General features: G+C 39.7%; 1 protein-coding gene across 1 annotated transcript in view; it reads right to left on the bottom strand.

Moving 5' to 3' along the window:
* Positions 1-24,977, bottom strand: part of ALKBH1 (alkB homolog 1, histone H2A dioxygenase) — a 29,689-nt gene extending 4,712 nt beyond the window's left edge. Inside the window, exons 1-4 of the mRNA XM_065872632.1 lie at positions 24,795-24,977; positions 22,434-22,542; positions 18,390-18,552; positions 5,960-6,050 (exon numbers count right to left, since the gene is read on the bottom strand). Coding sequence (XP_065728704.1) covers positions 5,960-6,050; positions 18,390-18,552; positions 22,434-22,542; positions 24,795-24,977 — 546 coding nt within the window. The remainder of the gene's footprint in view (positions 1-5,959; positions 6,051-18,389; positions 18,553-22,433; positions 22,543-24,794) is intronic.
* Between the last annotated feature and the right edge of the window lie 61 nt (positions 24,978-25,038).

Here is a 25,038-nt window from a genome sequence, read left to right as displayed (position 1 = left end):
CTTTTTTGTCTCCATACAAATTTTAAGATTTTTTGTTCTAGTTCTGTAAAAAATGCCATTGGTAATTTGATAGGGATTGCAATGAATCTGTAGATTGCTTTGGGTAGTAGAGTCATTGATTGTGTTGTTGATTCAACACAATTGTGTTGAAGAATCAAGAAGTGTTGATTCTTCCAATCCAAGAACATGGTATATCTCTCCATCTGTTGGTATCATCTTTAATTTCTTTCATCAGTGTCTTATAGTTTCCTACATACAGATCTTTTGTCTCCCTAAGTAGGTTTATTCCTAGGTATTTTATTCTTTTTGTTGCAATGGTAAATGGGAGTGTTTCTTTAATTTCTCTTTCAGATTTTTCATCATTAGTGTATAGGAATGCAAGAGATTTCTGTGCATTAATTTTGTATCCTGCAACTTTACCAAATTCATTGATTAGCTGTAGTAGTTTTCTGGTAGCATCTTTAGGATTCTCCATGTATAGTATCATGTCATCTGCAAAGAGTGACAGTTTTACTTCTTCTTTTCCGATTTGAATTCCTTTTATTTCTTTTTCTTCTCTGATTGCCGTGGCTAGGACTTCCAAAACTATGTTGAATAATAGTGGTGAGAGTGGGCAACCTTGTCTTGTTCCTGATCTTAGTGGAAATGGTTTCAGTCTTTCACCATTGAGAATGAAGTTGGCTGTGGGTTTGTCATATATGGCCTTTATTATTTTGAGGTAAATTCCCTCTCTGTCTTTCTGGAGGGTTCTTGTCATAAATGGGTGTTGAATTTTGTTGAAAGCTTTTTCTGCATCTACTGAGATGATCATATGGTTTTTTCCTTCAATTTGTTAATACAGTGTATCACATTGATTGATCTGCATATATTGAAGAATCCTTGCATCCCTGGGATAAATCCCACTTGATCATGGTGTACGATCCTTTCAACGTGTTGTTGGATTCCGTTTGCTAGTATTTTGTTGAGGAGTTTCACATCTATATTCATCTGTGATATTGGTCTGTAATTTTTTTTTTTGTAGTGTCTTTGTCTGGTTTTGGTATCAGGGTGATGGTGGCCCCATTGAATGAGTTTGGGAGTGTTCCTTCCTCTTCCATTTTTTGGAAAAGTTTGAGAAGGATGGGTGTTAGCTCTTCTCTAAGTGTTTGATAGAATTCACCTGTGAAGCCATCTAGTCCTGGACTTTTGTTTGTTGCGAGATTTTTAATCACAGTTTCAATTTCATTACTTGTAACTGGTCTGTTCATATTTTCTATTCCTTCCTGGTTCAGTCTTGGAAGATTATACCTTTCTAAAAATTTGTCCATTTCTTCCAGGTTGTCCATTTTGTTGGCATAGAGTTGCCTGTAGTAGTCTCTTAGGATGCTTTGTATTTCTGCGATGTCTGTTGTAACTTCTCCTTTTTCATTTCTAATTTTATTGATTTGAGTCCTCTCCCTCTTTTCCTTGATGAGTCTAATGGTTTATTACTTTTGTTTATCTTCTCAAAGAACCAGCTTTTAGTTTTATTGATCTTTGCTATTGTTTTCTTTGTTTCTATTTCTGCTCTGATCTTTATGATTTCTTTCCTTCTGATAATTCTGGGTTTTGTTTGTTCTTCTTTCTCTAGTTCCTTTAGGTGGAAGATTAGATTGTTTATTTGAGATTCTTCTTGTTTCTTGAGGTAGGTTTGTATAGCTATAAACTTCCCTCTTATAACTGCTTTTGCTGCATCCCACGGGTTTTGGATCGTCGTGCTTTCATTGTCATTTGTCTCTAGGTATTTTCTGATTTCCTCTTTGACTACTTCAGTGATCTCTTGGTTATTTAGTAACATATTGTTTAGCCTCCATGTGTTGGTGTTTTTTACATTTTTTCCCTGTAATTCATTTCTAATCTCATAGTGTTGTGGTCAGAAAAGATGCTTGACATGAGTTAATTTTTTTTTAATTTACTGAGGCTGGATTTGTGACCCAAGATGTGATCTATACTGGAGAATATTCTGTGTGCACTTGAGAAGAAAGTGTAATCTGTTGTTTTTGAATGGAATGTCCTATAAATATCAATTAAATCTATCTGTTCTATTGTGTCATTTAAACCTTGTGTTTCCTTATTTATTTTCATTTTGGATGATCTGTCCATTGGTGTAAGTGAGCTGTTAAAAGTCCCCCACTATTATTGTGTTACTGTCAATTTCCTCTTTTATAGCTGTTAGCAGTTGCCTTATGTATTGAGGTGCTCCTATGTTGGGTGCATATATATTCATAATTGTTATATCTTCTTCATGGATTGATCCCTTGATCATTATGCAGTTTCCTTCCTTGTCTCTTGTAACATTCTTTATTTTAAAGTCTATTTTATCTGGTAGGAGTATTGCCACTCCAGCTTTCTTTTGATTTCCATTTGCATGGAATATCTTTTTCCATTCCGTCACTTTCAGTCTGTATGTGTCCCTATGTCTGAAGTGGGTCTCTTGTTGACAGCATATAGATGGGTCTTGTTTTTGTAGTCATTCAGCAAGCCTGTGTCTTTTGGTTGGAGTATTTAATCCCTTCACATTTAAGGTAATTATTGACATGTATGTTCCTATGACCATTTTCTTAATTGTTCTGGGTTTGTTTTTGTAGGTCCTTTTCTTCTCTTGTGTTTCCCACTTAGAGAAGTTCCTTTAGCATTTGTTGTAGAGCTGGTCTGGTGGTGGTGAAGTCTCTTAGCTTTTGCTTGTCTGTAAAGCTTTTGATTTCTCCATCGAATGTGAATGAGATCCTTGCCGGGTACAGTAATCTTGGTTGTAGGTTATTCCCTGTCATCACTTTAATTATATCATGCCATTCCCCTCTGGCTTGTAGAGTTTCTGCTGAGAAATCAGCTGTTAACCTTATGGGAGTTCCCTTGTATGTTATTTGTCGTTTTTCCCTTGCTGCTTTCAATAATTTTTCTTTGTCTTTAATTTTTGCCAATTTGATTACTATGTGTCTCGGTGTGTTTCTCCTTGGGTTTATCCTGTATGGGACTCTCTACGCTTCCTGGACGTGGGTGGCTATTTCCTTTCCCATGTTAGGGAAGTTTTTGACTATAATCTCTTCAAATATTTTCTTGGGTCCTTTCTCTCTCTCTTCTCCTTCTGGGACCCCTATAATGCAAATGTTGTTGCGTTTAATGTTGTCCCAGAGCTCTCCTAGGCTGTCTTCATTTCTTTTCATTCTTTTTTCTTTATTCTGTTCCACAGCAGTGAATTCCACCATTGTCTTCCAGGTCACTTATCTGTTCTTCTGCCTCAGTTATTCTGCTATTGATTCCTTCTAGTGTAGTTTGCATTTCAGTTATTGTATTGTTCATCGGTTTGTTTGCTCTTCAATTCTTGTAGGTCTTCTGTTAAACATTTCTTGCATCTTCTCGATCTTTGCCTCCATTCTTTTTCCGAGGTCCTGGATCATCTTCACTACCATTCTGAATTCTTTTTCTGGAAGGTTGCCTATCTCCACTTCATTTAGTTGTTTTTCTGCGGTTTTATCTTTTTCTTTCATCTGGTACATAGCCCTCTGCCTTTTCATCTTGTCTATCTTTCTGTGAATGTGGTTTTTTTTTTTTCACAGCCTACAGGATTGTAGGTCTTCTTGCTTCTGCTGTCTGCCCTCTAGTGGATGAGGCTATCTAAGAGGCTTGTGCAAGTTTCCTGATGGGGAGGGACTGGTGGTGGGTAGAGCTGACAGTTGCTCTGGTGGGCAGAGCTCAGTAAAACTTTAATCGGCTTGACTGCTGATGGGTGGAGCTGGGTCGCCCCCCCCGCCCCCCGCCCCCCCACATTGGTTTTCTGGCCTGAGGCAACCCAACACTGGACACTACCTGGGCTGTTTGTTGGGGCTAATGGCGGACTCTGAGAGGGCTCACACCAAGGAGTACTTCCCAGAACTTCTGCTGGCAGTGTCTTTGTCCCCCACGGTGAGCCACAGCCAACCCTCGCCTCTGCAGGAGACCCTCCAACAGTAGCAGGTACGTCTGGTTCAGTCTCCCCTGGGGTCACTGCTCCTTCCCCTGGGTCCCAATGTGTACACTACTTTGTGTATGCCCTGCAAGAGTGCAGTCTCTATTTTCCGCAGTTCTGTCAAAGTCATGCAATCAAATCCCACTAGCCTTCAAAGTCTGATTCTCTAGGAATTCCTCCTCCCGTTGCCGGACCCCCAGGTTGGGAAGCCTGACGTGGGGCTCAGGACCTTCACTCCAGTGGGTGGACTTCTGTGGTATAAGTGTTCTCCAGTCTGTGGGTCACCCGCCCAGCAGTTATGGGATTTGATTTTACTGTGAGTACACCCCTCCTACCGTATCATTGTGGCTTCTCCTTTGTCTTTGGATGTGGGGTATCTTTTTTTGGTGAGTTCCAGTGTCTTCCTGTCGATGATTGTCCAGCAGCTAGCTGTGATTCTGGTTTTCTCACAAGAGGGAGTGAGAGCACGTCCTTCTACACCAGCATCTTGGTTCAGGGCTGAGAAGTGAGCTTTAACTTCTCATTAAGAAAGACTTTTCTGAAAAGTCTTTGATGGATGGCCAAGCCTTTTCAGCTGGAATCTGTTTTACTTTTTTCTTCTTTTCCTGAACTGCAAATGAGAGCTCCTATTTAATTTCTGAAAACTAAGGGTGTAGTTAGAGAACTTTAAGGTTTTCTCTAACATTTTGTTTTAGTCCTTCAGAAGACCAGCCACTTAGAGCTCCTATTCTATCACTAGATTGCCTCTGCTATAATATAAGAATTACCTTTTTGGGCTTTCATCCCTATCCAAACTGTCTATGTACTACTCTTCTTTCTTAATTCTCTTTCTCTTTTTCTGATTACCCTTTCAGTGCTTTTGATAATTTTCACTCCATGTTTTTCTTAGTAAATGAGGCTAACTTATTCCTTGGAGAATAACAATATCTACAGTAAAATTAATATCATAAAAAACAATAAGCTAACATTTATGGTGTTAATATATTTAACTGCTCAGAATAGCCAGGCACTGTTGTTAATACTACAAAGGCGTTAATCATTTAATCCTCACAACCATCTTATGAGGGAGGCACTATCCATATTGAAGGCAAGATTCAAATCCAAGGTGTCTAACATAAAGAAAACCACATGGCCATTTCCCCAAATACAGATGTCTAGTTTTCCATTAAATCTATATCACTGAAAATAAGAATTTTATCATGAATAGTTCTGAGCAACATTTACCATTATTTTGAGTAGTTAACATATTTATTAATGAGCTGGGTTGACTGAAACTATGGAGCTCTTAAAAAGTAACTGATTAGTAGGAAGATGGTCTATACCAATTTGCTTTATTCAGTTTACTCTCAGAATTAGTCCTTCCACTTGGTGGCAAACATATCATTGCAAAAAGAGGCACTGAGATGCCAGTGATAAAGGAGGCATTTTCTGAATCGTAGGGGTCACAAAAGAAGAAATTGTACCTCAAGAAAACATGGAACTTTGTTAACTGTAGGACATTCTTTCCCATCTCTCTCCTGCTCACACCTTATACAGCAGTCAAAGGTGTCTAGATCTTGAAAGTTCTTTTGTGAGTTGATGGAAGAGAATACCAGAAGTACATGGAGCTTCTTTTACTCCAGGCACATATTACGTAGAAAATAAATGATCAACAAACACTAAATAATAATGGAAATAAAGATTGTAATTGAGAACTGCTCTTGAATACAGTAAAGAAAAATCTGTATCCCTGAAACCTCCCCAGAAGAAGCACCAAAGACTTCTGATAAAATAATATAACCTGAGAACATATGAAAAAGTAATTTTCTCTTGATAAATTATTCATTCCTCTCAAGATACCATATCAAGAGGATTTTAGGAGGGAATAAATGAAAGAAATCCTTCCACATATGTATATTCTGATACTTTAAGCTTGGTCAGGAAGAAGTCAAACTATGTGGGCCCAAGAAGAATAAAAATGGAAAAACAATGGAATTAGCAAGAAAATTTTAATACCTTATTGTCCCAGTTATAATGGTAGCCTAGGGTCACCCAGCGCAGTTTCTCCAGTAAACTTCGGGGTCTCCGTTTATTCACTTCTTTATACCTGCAAAGATTGGAGACAAAAACGATTTATTCATTTCAAATGGCAGCAATAGCCTGTTGCATGGATCCTGGAGTCTAAATTTGGTATTCTATATAAGCTGTTAGCCAAGACCTCCACAGGGGAAATTAGAACAGAAATGAGTTGACCAAGAATACAATACTACTGGGGCTTCCCTGGTGGTGCAATGGTTGAGAATCTGCCTGCCAATGCAGGGGACATGGGTTCGAGCCCTGGTCTGGGAAGATCCCACAAGCCGCGGAGCAACTGGGCCCATAAGCCACAACTACTGAGCCTGCGCGTCTGGAGCCTGTGCTCCGCAACAAGAGAGGCCGCGACAGTGAGAGGCCCGCGCACTGCGATGAAGAGTGGCCTCCGTTCGCCACAACTAGAGAAAGTCCTCTCACAGAAACGAAGACCCAACACAGCCAAAAATAAATAAATAAATAAATTTATAAAAAAAGAATACAATACTACTAAAACACATGTTAGCATTTCTAATTTCTAATCGTTGGTTCTAAATCCTCTGCTGAATGGGATTAATTTTAAATGTCGAGTCTCCAGCATCTCAATAATAATTAAACAAAATGACAACAGAAATGCCTTTACCCGTCCATGGGAAATGGGACAAAGAACCCTACAGATAACCGAAAATTTGGCTAACAGAACATGTTCAATTTGGTTTGCTAAAAGCAGGACGTGATTAATTACAGCTATCAACTATGTCTAGAATAATGGTGGCTTCCCAGAATTGCAATTTGGGGAAAATACATTTGGCAAAATACAGTATACAATCAAAAATTACTGGTTTAACATGACTTCTTTAACCCCATATAACAACTTAGATAACTGAGGCCCAGCTAACAATTAAGGGCCACTGTAATTGATTTGGTTTCTGACATTCCCTTATTCAAACCACAGGAGGTTTCTGTAAAATGGAGGTATCCTTTCTGTAATTATACCTTGTTTAATCAAATCTATGGGATTAACTACTCTTTTTCTTTTTTTTTTGGCCACGCTGCATGGCTTGCAGGATCTTAGTTCCCCGACCAGGGATTGAACCCAGGGCATTTGTCAGTGAAAGCATGGAGTCCTAACCACTGGACCATCAGGGAATTCCCTAACTATTCTCCTTCTAAAGAGGAAGATTGTTTGATTTACCTCTAAATATCTAAAAACACAAGAATGCTAGGTCTAATCATTTTATTTAGTTTGTTTTTCTATGTAATTTACATCATTAATCAATCAAAAAAAATTTTGGGGGGGTCTAGGAACCACTGCTCTTTAAAAAAGAAAAGATCAGGCTGCTTTAAGGAGTTTATATTTTGACAAGAGACGACAGATAAGAAATGAGAGGAAAATTTAAGGCAGTATAAAATTTGGCACTAAACTGAATAGCACAAGACTTGGAGGGCCACTAGAATGAAGAAAAAGCAGAGCTCAAAGTCAACTGTCTAATCAGTTAAGGCTTCATGGCAGAGTTGGGGAGTTGAGTATGGCATTGAAGAATGGTCAGCATTTAAACAAGGAGTGATGCAATAGGCAATATAGGCACAAAGCATGAACAGAAGCAAAGGATTTATTACAGGCTCACATTGTAAGTGGCACTCATCTTGAGGTCTGACAAAGTTTACAGAATAGATGCTATCTATCCTCAAAGAGTTTACATTCTAAGGAAATTGCCACACAGACATACATCAAGACCAGTAACTCAATAAAAAGAATGGATCAAACACTGATATATTTAGGACAGCTGTGAAGAAAGAAGCATAGCAGGTCCGACTGCTATCCTTTGAAAGCACTGCATATTAGGTTGGCCCTTGGCAAGCATCTGGAACTTGGATTCTGGGGAGGTTCACACCACTGCCAGAGCTCACTGTGCCTACATTGTCTGTATAAACAATACAGTTTATGCTGAACACCTGCCTCACTTCTAGGAATCTAAATTTTTGTACCTGTCAGGCAGAGACTGCCTATGTGCCATCTCTTAGTAAAAATCTGGGCACTGAGCTTCTTTAAATCATACTGATGCTACTGGTCCAGGAACCACACTTTTCTAGCCAAAATTAAAATACAAAACACCTTCTATCTCTTTCTAGCTCAATAAGAGATCATTTTATTCTTGACAAAGAACCCAAAATCAGATTGATCTGTACAAATAAAGATAACAAGGCAGCTCTGAAAACTTGATGGCATTTTAGACATTTGATATGGCACCAATAAGCTGCTTTTCATCAAAAGATTGGGTCTAATGTTCTTTAAGAACAGGGTATACATTATTATAATTAACACAGGTTTATGGTATTAATAAAATTATCAAAATTATAGTAACAACCAAACATGAACATATAGCCTATAACATACCCTTTAAAATTTAGTTTCTTTTTTAGGAAACCAAAAAGAACATGTCTTTTCTACCTTAACTGTATCACTATAAAAAAGGCTTTGGGTTTTGCCTATATTATAGAGGGGGCTAGGTCCAGGATGCAAAAGAAGTTAGAGAAGAGCCATACTTTCACAAGCAATAAGTCCAGTCCTCATAACAAAAAGGAAAATAAAAAGCTTAAAGACGCTTAGTGAAAGAACAGTTGTGATCACCGAGTGTGCCATTTTGAGGTAAAAATGTGTGTGTGTGTGTGTGTGTGTGTGTGTGTGTGTGTATGTATGTACTGTGTTAGACCCAGGTAGGTATGAGATTCTAGCCCTTATTTCATATCCTCTTCTGAGAACTTGACTTCCATTCTTGCCTTTGTATAGAATTTCTGGAAGGAAAAGCAGCAACAATTGTTTTAACACTTGCCTTCAAGACGTGAGAGAAGGACTGGCCAGTGCTAGACATTTCTTGTCTTAGTACCATTTAGGGACCTTTCTGGTCCCCACAGGCCTCGTGGGTAACAAAGATTCCAAAAAATTCACTTGAACATTGTGAACAGTGTAAGGCCCAAACCAAGTTTCACATGCTCCCAGATCTTTTTCTAACAGAAAATACTGAGGGATTAATGAAAGGATGGGTGGGCTGTTCTTTTTTTGTACCTGATTGGTCCAAAAAAGAAGCCAAGAAGGCTCAGTGCCAGTGGAGCCACTTATCCACCCAAAGGAAGGCAGGGAATATGTTGGCACCTAACCTAACTTTAAATCTTCACCCAATTATCCAAAAGAATGTTTTCAAGCAGGTGTGACCCTAATTATTGGTTCTCACTGCAAACAGAAACATGCTGCCCCTCCAGGCACTAGCTGGAGGATGATGGATGGGTGGGCTGGCACCTTCTCCCCTGGTGAATGTGCCCACCCAGCACTTTGCTCACTTTCTGTCAGGGGTAAAATCTTAATGTAAGCGTTGGCATTTCTTTCAGCAATCTCATCCTATAGCACTGCTTTCAACTGAACCCTAACTGGGTGGAAACGAACTCCTGTCCTGCTTGTCCACTCTCTATGCAGTGGGTAAGCACTGGTATTTTCTTTTCTTTCTTGCCTCAAGGGACAGTAGTGAACCATTGTAAAAGCAAAACTACTCACTCAGGACAGAAGTCTGAAGGTTGTTTATGACAGAAAACCTTCAAAATCCTATTGCAGGTATTGCTTTTTCAATCATTTTTAAAGATTTAGGGATTGAGTCTTTCACAACTCTGAATATTTCCCTCCACGACTACAGCTTTCTGTCCTTCATCCTTTCCTAGTCTCTCGTTTCCATTAAAGCTAAAGTTCCATCTCCTGTCCCTAGAACTCCATTTTTTCAGTATTTGAGTGCTTCCAGTTTTGTTTCCCTTCTCAACCTGAATCTCTGTCAGTCAGCGCAAATGGACATCCAACTCTACCTTAACACTCTTTTGCTATCTTGCAAATGTTAGTCTTATCTAATCTTCTACCTTCTGCTGTAAACTTTCACCATTTATCCCAAGTCCTCAGTCCTGCTCTTGCTCCCTTCCAGGAAGAGGAGAATACAGAGGCCTGATCAAGTGATCCAGTTACTGATTTCAACTTTCCTCCCCTACACCTCTAAACTTTTTGAAATCCTTACTCTGTCCTTCCTTCCTGTTTTCAGCAGTGGTCTTACTTCTTTTCATTAAGGCCAATTCTCCACCTATACTATCTCCCATTTCCCTGATGTGGCCTCTGAGTCCCTTCTCCATTATCATCTTTCTTCTCATATTTTCAACTCTTCCTGTGTACTTGTTTCTTCCTCTTGATCTGCAAAAATGTTCAACATTTCCACATACTTCAGAAAACATCGTTTCAACTTGACCTCTTACTCGGATACCCTGTATGTCTTGCCTCCCTCTGCTCCACATTGCTTCTTCTCTTCACAATTAAACATTCCTAAAAGGACTCAATATTTGCTGACCCCACCCCTTCTCTGAGATCTGACTTTTGCTTACACCACTCTACCAAAACTAGTTTAGTTTCAATTATACCATTTAATTGTCAAATTCCAGGCCTACAGACATGGTTGGTCCTTCTCTTATTTTGGAAACACTTCCCTGCCTTGGCTTCTAATAGTACCTTTTTTCCCACCCAGAGCTGATGCTTCCTAGGGCCAGTCGCTTTCTTTTCTCTGTATGTTTTCCATAAACAAACAAACAAACACATTATTCCCACTGTTTGCTTCACTATGGCCTTCATGTGTAACTCCCACATTTATATCTATCTCTGTTTCTCTCCCTCTCTCTCATTAGGCTCCTAAGCTCAGTTCCATATTTCCAAAGGCATACTAGACATCTCCATGTGGATACTCCAAAGGCATTTCAAAAACAATAAGCCCCAAACTACACTAAGGATCACCTCTGCTCATTCTCCTCTTCCTCCAAACCCTATTTCCATTAAATCTTAGTATATAATGTTCCACTGAGGAACACGGAGGTGCAGGTATGTTTTTGGGATAATGATTTTGTTTTCTTTGGATACAGACTGAGAAGTGGAATTGCTGGATCATATAGTAGTAGTTCTATTTTTAACTTTCTGAGAAACTTCTATACATATTGCATAAATAAATAATTACAGCATTATTTACAACAGCCAAGACATGGAAACAACCTAAGTGTCCAACAACAGATGAATGGATAAAGAAAATGTGATACACACACAGAATATTATTCAGCCATAAAAAAGGGAAATCCTGCCATTTGTGACAACTTGGATGAAACTTGATGGCATTATGCTAAATGGAATAAATCAGAGAAAGACAAACGATCATACTTTTATGTGGACTCTAAAAAATCTGAAATAGAACAGACTCGTGGTTGCCAGAGGTGGGGGTGGTATATGTGTGTGTGTTGTGTGTGTGTGTGCGTGTGTGCGTGTGTGTGTGAGTGAGAGAGAGAAATGGGTAAAGGTGGTCAAAAGATAAAAACTTGTCATTGTAAGAGAAGTAAGTTTTGGGGATGCAAAGTACAGCATGGTAACTATAGTTAACACTGTATTATATACTAGAAAGTTGCTAAGAGAGTAGATCTTAAAAGTTCTTATCACAAGAAAAATAATTTGTAATGATGTGAGGTGACTAACGTGAAAGAAGTTTATTGTGATAACCATCTGGAATATATACACGTATGAAGTCATCATGCCATACACCCTGGACTAACACGTTGTTATGTGTCAATTACCTCAATAAACTTGGGGGAACCCCTACAACTGAAGTGTAAACCTGCCTGTCACTTAGAAATCTGTGCATAATCCTTAACTACTTCTCTGTCACTTTTCATAATCTCTTGGTTCCCAAGCCCTATACAAAATGTCTTTTCCAGGCCTTTTTCATCTTTTGTGTGGGTTATTAAGCTAAATTCATTCTTTTTTTGGCCGCACCGCACAGCATGCAGGATCTTAGCTCTCCGACCAGGGACTGAACCCGCACCCACTGCAGTGGAAGCGCGGAGTCTTAACCACTGGACCGCCAGGGAAGTCCCTTAAGCTAAATTCTTTTTTTGTGTGTGTGCTACACGGGCCTCTTACTGTTGTGGCCTCTCCCGTTGTGGAGCACAGGCTCCGGATGCGCAGGCTCAGCAGCCATGGCTCACGGGCCTAGCCGCTCCGCGGCATGTGGGATCTTCCCGGACCGGGGCACGAACCCGTGTCCCCTGCATCGGCAGGCAGACCCTCAACCACTGCGCCACCAGGGAAGCCCAAGCTAAGTTCTTAATTGTGCTTTTTGCAATGACTAAATTTTCAATCCATTTTCCTCACTGCCACAAGAATTATCTCTCTAAAGTGAAAAATCTATTACTAATCTTGATGAATTCCTCCTGTTTATAAGGACAAAGTCCACATTTTCCTATTGTGAAATAAAATTTATGTTTTATGGCAAGACGAGATAAATTCATTCATTCATTCATTCATTTATTTGCTGCGCCGTACTTTTTGTGAGATCTTAGTTCCTTGACCAGGGGCTGAACCCAGGCCCTTGGCAGTGACAGTGTGGAGTCTTAACCATTGGGCTGCCAGGGAACTCCCAAGACAAGAAAAATTTAAACATAAAAAAATCTTCTCTGCCCTTTGGCTCCCTCTCTTCCCCTTACTGTGCATTGTGTATCTGCATTATGCATCGAGCAAACCTCCCCCTATCGGCAGAAATACCTGCTCACGTAAAGAGCAACATTCTCTTAGCAACAAGACAACTCCTTAAAAGATAATGTTCCTTCTTGATCTTGTAAGGGGATGCTTAGATCTGGATTGTGTAAATTGTCAATAATCCATCACTTAATATACAACTCTCTGTGTCAAAAAACTTATATAACTGTGCCTTGACTTCTAATGGCTGAACAGTTCTTGGAGCTTTCTGACATGCTGTTCCCAGACAATAATCCTCAATTTGGCTTGAATAAAATGTTTCCATTTCTTTCTCAGATCGAGTAATTAATTTTTTGTCTACAGTATATGGCATGCAAACCCCCTTATAATCTGGCACGAACCTTTCTACTTTCATCTTCAAACATTTCCTACAAGGTAACCTACCCTCCTTCCTTCATGGCTGTGTTTTTGACCATACAATTTTCTATTGAAATGCTCTCTACTCTCCTACTCTACTCTCTGCATAGCACATTTTTCTAACTTGCTTTTCCACACAGTTTAAACACTTAAGGGAAATCTTTATCCTCGATTCAGTCTCTCCCTCTATCTACTGTGCCCATACAGCACCTTGCAACTTCCTCTATTAAAGAATACAGCTTTAGTGCTGTAAATACCTTATGAAAGCACCTGAATTCCTCCTTTAATAGTCCCTTCCTCAAAGACATGTAATGAGTTTTATATCTATGCTAGCACCAAATATTTCCTAAAGCACAAACGTACATTATTTAATAAATTAATGAAACTGAGATGGAAAGGTATTGTACTATACAGTTTTTAATTGATGATTCTCAAGTTCAGCATTATGCTTTTATTGGACTAATAGAGAAGATACCAATTTACTTAAAATTAGTATTTACTGAACACCTTCTAATATATACTAAGAATTGTGGTTGGTGCCAAGGCTACAAGAATTTCAAGGTCTGGGGGCAGGGATGAGGCAGGGCAGGTAGTAGGAAGGAGAAGGGGACAGATGACAGGATTCACTACAATAAATGCTATAACAGCATCATAAAGTCTTAAAGAAATAGAAAGGGGAAGGAATTAATTCTGCTTCCACATTGAGAATATCAATGGAAAAAAGCACACATACAAAAATGGATACAAAGCACTTCATAAGCTAACTTATGGAATAAGTAAAGCTAAGTTGCTTTATTTAAATGTATATTTTCCCTTGCCTTATTTTTTTATTATTTTTTTTTCCGGTACGCAGGCCTCTCACTGCTGTGGCCTCTCCCGTTGCGGAGCACAGGCTCCGGACGCGCAGGCTCAGCGGCCATGGCTCATGGGCCCAGCCGCTCCGCGGCATGTGGGATCTTCCCGGACCGGGGCACGAACCCGTGTCCCCTGCATCGGCAGGCGGACTCTCAACCACTGTGCCATCAGGGAAGCCCTGCCTTATTCTTTAAAAAGTTATTTTTGAATAGATAATACATTCACAAAATTCAAAAGGCATAAAAAAGTATCCATTAACTAAGTAATTCTACAAATATTTATTTAGTAACTACCATGCACTGAAAAATAAAAACACAGGGCAAAGGGATAAAGAGGACGGGAAACAGGGGTTATTTTTAATTGAATAAAGGAATCATCTCATAAAATGACATCAGAACAAACAGCTTGTACAAAGAATCTGAATATGCCTGATGTGTTTAAGGAACAGAATGGAAGCCAGTACTGCTGGAGAATAAATGAAAAGGAATAGGAGATGAGGTGGGAGAGCCAGATCATCTAGGCCTCATGGCCTTGATAAAGACATTTGATTTTATTCTAAGTGTGATGGGGCTGTAAACAAATAATCTGACTGGCCTTTGTCCTTGGTTCTTTACAGCAAGGTTTTAAACCCTTGGAATTTCTGGGAGGGATAGGAGTATCTGTTATTCACTGTGGACCCTAAGACCACACCTGAGTTTATGCTTAAAAGATGACTCAGGATGTGGGTTTGTTAAGCTAGAAAGACCAATTTCAACTTAGAGGGTTTAGGCTTGAAGTGATATTAGCATGACCTACTCGATAGGTGGAGGGCTAGAGACTGAGTTCAAGCATGCAGCCAATGAGTCAATCAGTCATGTTCAAGTAGTGAAATCCCAATAAAGCTGTGAACACTAGGCCTTGGGAGAGCTTCCTGGGAGGGCTACATGCCCTGATTCCATGGGAAGAGGACATGGAAGGTCTGTATTCAGGACCCTCCCAGACATCACCCTACAGATCTCTTCATTGGATGGCCCTGATTTGTATCCTTTATAGTGAAATTATAATCATAAGTATAACACTTTCTTGAGTTTTATGAGCTGTTCTAGTGAGTTAATGAACCTGAGGAGGTCATGGGAAGTCCCCTGAATTTGTAACCAGTTGTTAAGAAGTGTTGTACAGCCTGGGGCCCTCCCAAACTTGTAGGTGGTGTCTGAAGTGAGGGTAATTTGGTTAAGGACCACGCCCTTAACTTGTGATGTCTGTGCCGACTCTGGATGGTTTGCATTAGAATTGAACTGCAGTATTGCACATTAGAAACTATAAAAGAAATGACACAATTTCTATACTCTGTAGAAAACAGACTGAAGAGGCATAAGAGCAGACACAGGGAGACTGGTTAGGAGGCTACTGCAGTAAATGATGGTGGCTTAGACTACAGTGGTTGTGATGGAGGTGCTGAGGAATGATTTTGTTTATTACAACTGTAGACCCTACTATATTTGCTGGAGGGTTGGAGTTAGGATTTTTTAATGGCTGTATAGTGGCTGCATTCTACTGCTGGGGTCTGTCATGCTTGATTTATCTGATCTCCTGCTGACAGACACTTGTTTCTCATTTTCCCCCCATTACAAACAATGCTGCAATAAAGATGCTTACACCTAACTATAGTACGCTTGTATGAGAATCTCTAGCTACACTATTCACTGACAATAAACTTTGAACAAAACATAGAATTGAGTTGCCCTAATAATGTGAACAAACTATTTTTGCTAATATGTTCCAAATATTCCTTCAGTTTCTTCCTCCCTGACCACAGAAACCTAGAAAGGATTCTTAGAGGTCCTCTAGTTCAGTGGTTCTCAATGTGAATGTTACGGTAGATAATCAGAATCTCCAGGGAAATCTTTTTGAACCACAGACCTTCTCCCTTTCTGATATGCTCTGGGACAGTGGGAGAACTGGCATGTACTGTCTAGGTGACTCTGACCGTGATTCAGTCACCTTGAATGGCTTACCCAGCCCAATCCCTTTGTTTCCCAGATAAGGAAACTGAAACACACATTCTATACAGTGACAGAAGGAGAACTAGTCCCTTATTGATTTTCAGTGCTGCCAGCAATGTCTGAGCATATCAATTTCTTCCAATCCTTGAAAACAGGTTTGACCATAGCATTTTTCATTTTTTGCTAATTTATTAGACCAGAAAAAAAGGTATCTCACCATTGTTTACAGGATGATTTATTAAAGAGATTCATCTGAGCTATTATAGAAAATGACAACTGGGATTTCTACAGAGTCATTTGTCAGAAACAAAAATATCAATTACTTGAAGACACAGGCTGGCTTAGTAACAAACTCTAACCTCTCTGACTAATTTCACTCAGCCATGATCTTCCTTTACTTTGCTCTCAATTCTACAGAAGACATACTTGAGAACAGGATTTTCCTTACTGCTCTTGTCTATAACATAACCTACAGACCAAGACGGTTTTAAAGGAAAACCAATGCATTTAATTTTCATTTTCCTTTCAACTTAAGAAAATCGTCTATTTCCCTGCTAGAATTAACATGACATAGTTTCTGAAAACTACACCATTAGAGCCACTTAAGTTCAAACAGACCACACAGAGCTGGTATAATGGTTTTATCAGGATGTTCTAAGGATTTCTCACATACTATCTTGTTTAATCCTCACACTATTAAATGAGGAAAAGACGACTCTGAGGTACAGAAAGGTTAAGAAACTGCTTAAGTTAACAAAGCTAGTAAGTGGCAGAGCTGGGATTTGAACCCAGGCAATCTGACGCTAGAACTAGTACTTTACATCACTGAACTCTTTACAATCCGGCCCTAACCTACCTTTCCGGTGTCATCTCTTGCCAATTCTATTCATGACTTCCAGGAAGCATCTCCCATCATCTACCTTTAATCTAGCCACTTAAGTGACCATACTCATAATCTTATAAACTCTAACCCTGTACCTGCCAAATTGTATTTAATTATGTTTACATGTCTCTGTCCTCGACTAACCTACAAACTGCTTGAAGACAGGGAATGTGTCTTTTTGGTCTTGAATCTCTAACACACAAGCACAGTTATCTGACACAGCAGAAACTCAACAGGTATTTGTTGAATGAACACACGAATGTACATATTCTGTGCTCCTATCTCACAGAACAAATTACTCTGTCTTTGCTCAGGCTGCTTTCTCTACTGACAACAGCCTTCTTGATTTTCTGACTGGCAAATTCCTAATCATTTTTGAAGACTCATTTCAAATGGACAGAGAAAAAAAGAGGATAATGGGCCCAATTAAAAAAGCATTTTTCCTTGATACCTCCTTCTTGCCTAGAAGAATTATTTCTTCCTCTGGCCCCCACTGCATTTTCCTAAACACCTATCGTAGCAGTTTCTGAGCTCTATTATTTTATTCCTTTTGATACTGAGTGTCTGCTGTAGACTATGCACTCCTGAGTGCAGGGACAGTGTCCTGTTTATCTTTTTATCTCCAATGCTTAGCATCACACCTGGTACATAACTGACCCTCAAAAAATATTTGTAGGGGCTTCCCTGGTGGCACGGTGGTTAAGAATCTGCCTGCCAATGCAAGGGACACAGGTTCGAGCCCTGGTCCGAGAAGATCCCACATGCCACAGAGCAACTAAGCCCGTGTGCCACAACTACTGAGCCTGTGCGCCTGGAGCCCGTGCTCCACAACAGGAGAAGCCACTGTAATGACAAGCCCGCGCACCACTACGAAGAGAAGCCCCTGCTTGCGACAACTGGAGAAAGCCCGTGCACAGCAACGAAGACCCGATGAAGACAAAAAATAACTAAATAAATACAAACGATAGTAAAATAAATAAATTAATTAAAAAAATATATCTCTAGAATGAATGAAATGCTGAAACATTAAGGTACAGGACTAGTTTCCACGAACAGCTGACCTACCGTAAAACAGGCAGTAACACTGACTTCATCTAGGAGAGTAGTGCTTTCAGTGTTACTTTCTTCAGGATACCGTAAGTCTGGAAAAAAGACTTTTGAAGTCTTTTCTACTTTAGATAGAAAAAAGGGCTGAAGCTGAATGAAAATGGATAATCTGGGCTTCCCTCGTGGTGCAGTGGTTGAGAGTCCGCCTGCCGATGCAGGGGACACGGGTTCATGCCCCGGTCCGGGAAGATCCCACATGCTGTGGAGTGGCTGGGCCCGTGAGCCATGGCCACTGAGCTTGCGCGTCCGGAGCCTGTACTCCGCAACGGGAGAGGCCACAACAGTGAGAGGCCCGTGTACCGCAAAAAAAAAAAAAAAGAGAAGAAAAGAAAATGGATCATCTGATGATTGAGGATGAACTCGTTATCTAAGATATGATAAGCAAATCTTTAAAGTGGACCTCAATTTAATATAACTGTCAAAGTATCTGTCCAAATGTTCGTTGGGGAAAGAATATAACTGTGCTGTATTTGAGTGGAAATGAGGAAAAATAAATATGCTAGTAACTTTCACTGAACTATTACAGAGTAGTTCCTTTAAAGAGCTGTGGTGACGTGAGCTGAATACGAATGCTTTACTGTGACTGCTAAGACTTACCTTAGAAACTCTTTGCTCTGTTCCCACAAATCTTGGGTCTCTTCTGTAGTCATATGTTTGTCCAGGTTACATACATTAGGTTTCTGAGAATATAACTTAAGGCACTGCTTCACCCAGTGCCACTGGTAACCTGGGAGGAAGGGGTTTGGGATAAAAATAAATCCTATACAAAAGATGGATGAGAAAAAAAGAAGAGGAGGAAATCCTCCGTCAGTTAATCAGATCATGTATTTTTGTTGACATCCTTATACCCATTACATTATTATTTATTCCATGTCTCCTTCTGCTAATGCTTCCAGTGGCTTCCACACATAAGCATATATTCTCATTCCTATTCTCTAATTTCAGAGGAAGAGGAGTTCCTTCAAGTTAATAAAAGCTGTTTTGATGATGAATGTTAGACATCTACCACTATGCAATTATCTCTAGTTTTTTGGGTTATCCTCAAGAGAAACAAATATTACACAATTATCAATTGTGTTATTCCAAAGCAAACTTCAGAACTGAAACTGACGAGTCACCTCTCAAATTTCACCAGGTATCATTTAGAGAGGTGGAAACTGCTTCCTGTAGTTACTACTTTTGTGATATCTCAGTGTTGCCTTTTTTGTTTTCTAATATCTGGCTAATGTTTTTTTTATATAAAATCATCTGTTAAAATAATTGGTGTGATTTCTGCTTCCTTTGAACTCTGATCACTGTAACAGGGAAGAAAGGTGGTATAGACATCTGCTCAGTAAGCAAATACCTAACCATTTTTCCTCTGTAAAAGACGAATAACAATACTTAACTGGAATCCCATGCATGGTTAAGGATTCATTCATCAAACATTCAACAAACATACACTATATGTACTTTCTTAAGAATCAGAGATAAGGAGATGAAAAACTTTGTCCTAAGTACCTGGAGATAGAACAGTAGAGACAGTTATACAGATAATGCCTTTAGAAGTTTGGCTGTGAAAGGAAACAAAGGCTGAGTAGTCACAGAAGAATAAGGGGGGAGTTTATCGTTTTTAGGGTTTGGAAAGACCTAAGCATGCTTACATGAGCAAAGAGCCAGCAGAAAGGAACTGGTTGAAAACAGAAGAGAAGAAAGGACCACAGCAAGGTCTTGAAAGCTGGAAGGGGTAAAAGAAGGTGTGATTAAAGGGTGAAGGGAGTGGTTTTGAACAGAAGCAATCCCTTTTCCTCTAAAATTGGAGGACAGGAATGGACATTCACTTATAAGTGTGGAGGCCACTTCTGCATGTCATGTATTAGTCAAATTCTCCAAGTAATTTAGGAGTAACAGGACTGTCAATATTTTTAAAGAAAAAAAATATGAAAAAAATTTCCAATAACCTACTGTCTGCTATCACCACTATTTCACAAAATAAGAATATTGTAATACCCACAAAGATATCACATCAAAGGAAGAATACTTCTGATCTAATTCAAGTTTGAACAGTGACAGGAAACTGAATACTTTTATAGGCAGTCCATTCCAGACAACTGTTGTCTTCCCTTTATGGAGTTAAAATTTGCCTCTTTTTAATTTTTCATGTATTGGTCTCAGGTCCTGACACATACAGCAACCCCAAATCAGTTGTCAATTCTTCTTGATAAATGCCTCTAACTCTGTAGCTAACATTTACTGAGCATTTACTATGTGCAAGTACTGACCTAAGTACTTTACATGTACACTCACATTTAATCCTAACCTTATGAAGTGGGTACTACCTTTAGACACATTTTACATATGCGGAAACTGAGGCCAAGAGAGATTAAGAAACTTGCCCAAGATCATACAGTAGGAAGTGATAGAACCAGGACATGAAGCCATGTAGTCTGGTGTCAGACCTTAATCACTAGTATGCATTGCTTCCCACCCCTTTTTGTGTACAACAAATTTTCAAATGTTTGATGCTGTCATGTTCCCACTCAGGTCTACTCTTCCCCAGGCTCAGCTTCTGGTCTTCAGACCCATCACCTTCCTGCTCACTCTTGTAAGGACAGCTTGTGGTATACTCAGATTCCTTCAGAATAAGCAGGATCCGGAAGTAAACATAATCCTTCTGATCAAGTCAGAGTAAGAGGAGACTCCTTTCCCATGTTCTGGACATGGTACTTCACTTAAATGCAGCTTACAATGGCAGGAAACATAACATAATGAGGTACCAACTCAAATGATGTGGCTTAAGTGTGAAGTCCTAGGAAACCTCAAATAGCAAGTACAATCATACCTCAGAGATACTGCGACTCTGGTTCTAGACCACGGCAATAAAGCAAATATTGCAAGTCACATGAATTTTTTGTTTCCCAGTGCATATAAAACTTATACTTATGCTCTACTGTACTTTATTAACTGTGCAATAGCATTATGTCTAAAAAACAATGAACACACTTTAATTAAAAATTTTAATTTATTTATTTTAATTATATAAAATAATGCTGAAAAATGCTAACCATCTTCTGAGCCTTTAATGAGTTGTAACTTTTTTTGCTGGTGGACGGTTTGAAATATTACGAGAATTATCAAAATGTGACAGAGACACAAAGTGAGCAAATGCTGTTGGAAAAATGGCACTGATAGACTTGCTTAATGCAGCGTTGCCAAAAACCTTCAGTTTGTTAAAAAGAAAAACAAACAAATAAAAAACAGTATCTGTGAAGCACAATAAAATGAGGCATACTCCAACCTGGACAACAGAAAACCGAAGTGGGATTGATAACTTTGTAGTCTGAACAATCTGTTAAGGGAAGAAGGCACAACAACAGAAACATGGCCATGAAAACAGGAGCAAGGCCTGAAAGGTAAAGAGCAGCATTCAAGAACAAAAGGTGCACAAAACACTACTGGTGATGTATGCTCATTTACTCAAACTCATGAAGAGCAATGCTTTCATATATAAAAGCCACATTTCAACTGTTTTCTTTGTGACTTCAGACACAAAACTGGTCTTTAGTTCTTTAATATAGAACTAAAGTACACAAGGCCTTTTTTTTTTTTTTTTTTTTTTGCGGTACGCGGGCCTCTCACTGCTGTGGCCTCTCCCACTGCGGAGCACAGGCTTTGGACGCGCAGGCTCAGCGGCCATGGCTCACGGGCCCAGCCGCTCTGCGGCACGTGGGATCTTCCCAGACTGGGGCACGAACCCGCGTCCCCTGCATCAGCAGGCAGACTCCCAACCACTGCGCCACCAGGAAAGCCCCACAAGGCCTTTTATAAAAGTTTTAAAGCTGTTACCCTTTCCAATGTTATCAACATATACTTCAGTGCTGATAATGTACTAATAGCCGTAACACAGACCTGGCCCTTGGTACAACGAAAGTTAATTTTTTTTAAAGGAATTTTTCTTGTTTTTGACCCATATTTGAAATCACAATGCAATGTTAACTTCATGTCTTCTAGAAACAGGATGCAAATATAAAATCGTTTGGCCAAATAAGGCATTTACAAATTTTCTAAATCATTCTTGATAATTAATCTATCAACATAATGGTCCCATGAGCCTAGAAAAAAGGCTAATAACACTCTTCATCATTAATTTCTCTACCTGTAAAATGAACTACCTGATGTCATTAAAATTCAAAATTCTAGATTATTTAGTCTTTTAGGACTTTTGATCTCATTAACTTTAATTCTCTTTTCAAAAATTCAGCCTTGATGATAGCAACAATTTTTAAGTTGTTATGCCATTCGTGAATGTAGGGATTTTGAGACTTGAATGAACATTATGAGTTACTCTATCAATTCAAAGTGCTTCTTTTGCCAGAGTAGATGTTCAGAGCTGCAGCAGGGAGCCCAGAGTCAGTGCCCTAATTTTTGATTCGTACCTGGTTTGTCACGTTCTGCACTATAAGGCAGGCATTACTGATTCCTGTTCTATCCTTTGGGAATGCCAAATAAATGGAAATCTTAGACATGGCAGAATTCAGGAGGGGTTTGGGAGTAGAACATTTGTATGTTTAGTTTTCTTCTTTGTCTATTTACTTGATTATAACTCCTCCTCCAAAATTAGACAAATGATTGATTTTGCCTTCTGAGCTCAAGTGCACTCACCAGGATAGCCTTGGAGACCGTAGGCTCTCCACTTGCTTACGGGCTGAAGTCCAGCTCTGTACGCATCATGGTCACTGACTGAGGACACATTTAGGTGAGATTTGACCACCTGGCAGGAAGGAAACAGAAGTCAGTGGGTTAGAGCTATTTTACAGATTAACTGTGAGAATCTCAAACCTCTAAAGGCATTTCTGATATAGGGCAGTTAGGAGTCCTAAGTTTGGGGTACTAAACTTAGCTCTATCACTTACTTAATGCATGACTTAGATAAGTCACTTAACTTCTTAGAACCTCAGTTTCCTCAGCTATGTACTAATAACACAACAGGGCTATACAAAATTGAAGTAGTGATGAGAAGCAGACTAACTTTGGTCTTTAAGACTATCTTTTCCTATGATACCACACCTTTGTGATTTCTTATAGGACTCTGAATTATGAAAGGTGTTTGGTATATGGAATACTCTAAGTCACAATGCTATTTACTTCGGTTAGGGCTAACAATAATGCTCCTGAGGAACTTGTACACAGATGGTATTTAAACAGAGCTATGAGGAACACCAGGTTGGGCAGGGTGAGTGCTCAAACCACTCAGAAAAAATGGTTCAATAAAACATTGGGAATCCTGCTTGCTAGAAGTACGATATTTGCTCTCTTAGATGGAACTTCAAAATGAAACTTGTAACTTTTTGTCTTTGTTAGTTACTTAAAAATTAAGCTTTTAAGGGGCCTATGAAGGTTTCTTTGCATTTAGGAGTATCTTATGGATGGCTCATTAAACTAGTTGAGAAATCCAATATTCAGTCACTAAAGTAACTAAGGATATTTAAGAAAACCCAAACTATTCTTACATTAATAATAAACTTAGGGTCTGGCTTGCCTTAGAATACCTCCAATGTTCTCTCCCCAAAAGATATGATGATCTCTTAATCTATTAACTTTGCCAAGAGTGTAGATTTCCAGACAAACTACCAACAAGTGGCTGCTGTATATCCAGCCTCTATAATGAAATGGCTATCTGAAACTCTCTGAGAGTCCTGACCACCTAACTCTTTCAAGTACCCAGAGAACAGAATGTTTTTATTTCAAACATTTCATAATGATTTCTTAAATAGATCATACTTAATACTGCACTGTAATTCAGCAACACCCTCAAACGGGAAAGAAGTTTGTGGACCTAATCTATCATATTCTAAGCTGAAGCAAACCTCTCAGCCTTTTAAAGTTTGTCTGCTTCCTCCCTTGTCAGACTGTTAGCCATCACTTTCTCCTCCGCTCTCATCTGATGTCTTATTAATAGCAACTTTCTTCTTCTCTAATTTGCTACTTTCAATCTGTTTTGAGCTGGAGAATGAAATACTACCCATGTTTTTATGTACTCAATAGATAGTGCATTTACTGTGTACTTACTGTTTTAGGTACTGTGCCAGATACAATGTCCCCTTCTCAGGTGGCTTACATTTAAAAATTATGTAAGTATTACGGTAAAATATGGGCAAAAGGAGTTAATGAAAGTCTGAGGGGTTCTTCCATGAGCCAAGTACACTATTCCTGTACTTTCTCTATGTTATTTTGACAACTCTAAAACCATCTCTGCTAACAAATGAAGTTTCTAAGAAGCTGAGCTCTAGACAAATATGATGTTACTATAGCATTCCAATTTTGTTACTTAGATCTATTACTAAGCTTGAAAAGAACGCCTCATCCAGCCATCTGTGGACAACACCGATGTTAAATTAGGGATCTATCTTCGGTGTTAAAGCGATTGAAAAGAAACATACGTTATAGTTGTGATTCTCCCTGCGTCCCCTTCCCCTCTCCCCGTGTTTTCTTCAATTTCCATGAGGAATAGTGCAGAAATAAGGTAGAAATAATGTATAGTGCTTGGATTCAGTTGCCCTTTACTTTCAACCTGGAGGGATTATCTCAGAATCTTTCAATGCCCTCTTTCTAAAAGTCCCAGAGAAGACAGGGCCTTTTATGGACAACGGTTTCTAGGAAGACTCGGGTAACTGGTTTCAAGCTGTAGAACGCTACTGTAACGTCTGCGAACACGGTTTACGTGTTTTCACACAAATCTAGGTGCAAATTCAAATGGACAATTAATGTAAGGAATAAACACCAATTCCCAGGCATTTTTTGACCGAGGCCGCAGCCAGGAATAGCTGCGTGGAGAAATGGTCAATAGAGCCCTTCATCGCCAAAGTGTGATACTTTCTGGGCAGTTCAACTGTGCACCCATGGAAGGCGGGATCGCTCAATAATCATCAGTCTGGAAGGGAAAAGAGGTTAGGAGAACACTGAAACCTCTCCAAGAAGCGAGGCGTGGCGACGGGGAGGTGCACGCCGCTCCTCTCTCCGTACCTTGTGGGCACCAGGCCCCGTGCCGCGGGCTGCGTGGGCTACCGAGAAGTCGATGACCCCTCCCAGGTCTACGGTCCCGGGGCGGCTCTGCCGGTAGAAGCGGAAAAGCTTCCGAAAGGCGTCCTCCCCAGGCTCCGCCGCCAGCGTCGCCACAGATCCCACGGCCGCCGCCATCTTCCCCATCTCCCCCATCTCGCTGCCCGGCCTCCTTTGACCCGGAAGCTGATTTCCGTGCTCCGGATCA

Source organism: Phocoena phocoena, chromosome 2, assembly GCF_963924675.1.
Source record: "Phocoena phocoena chromosome 2, mPhoPho1.1, whole genome shotgun sequence".
NCBI lineage: Eukaryota > Metazoa > Chordata > Mammalia > Artiodactyla > Phocoenidae > Phocoena > Phocoena phocoena.
The sequence above is the reverse complement of the archived record's forward strand: the minus strand, read 5'-3'. Positions and strand labels throughout refer to the sequence as shown.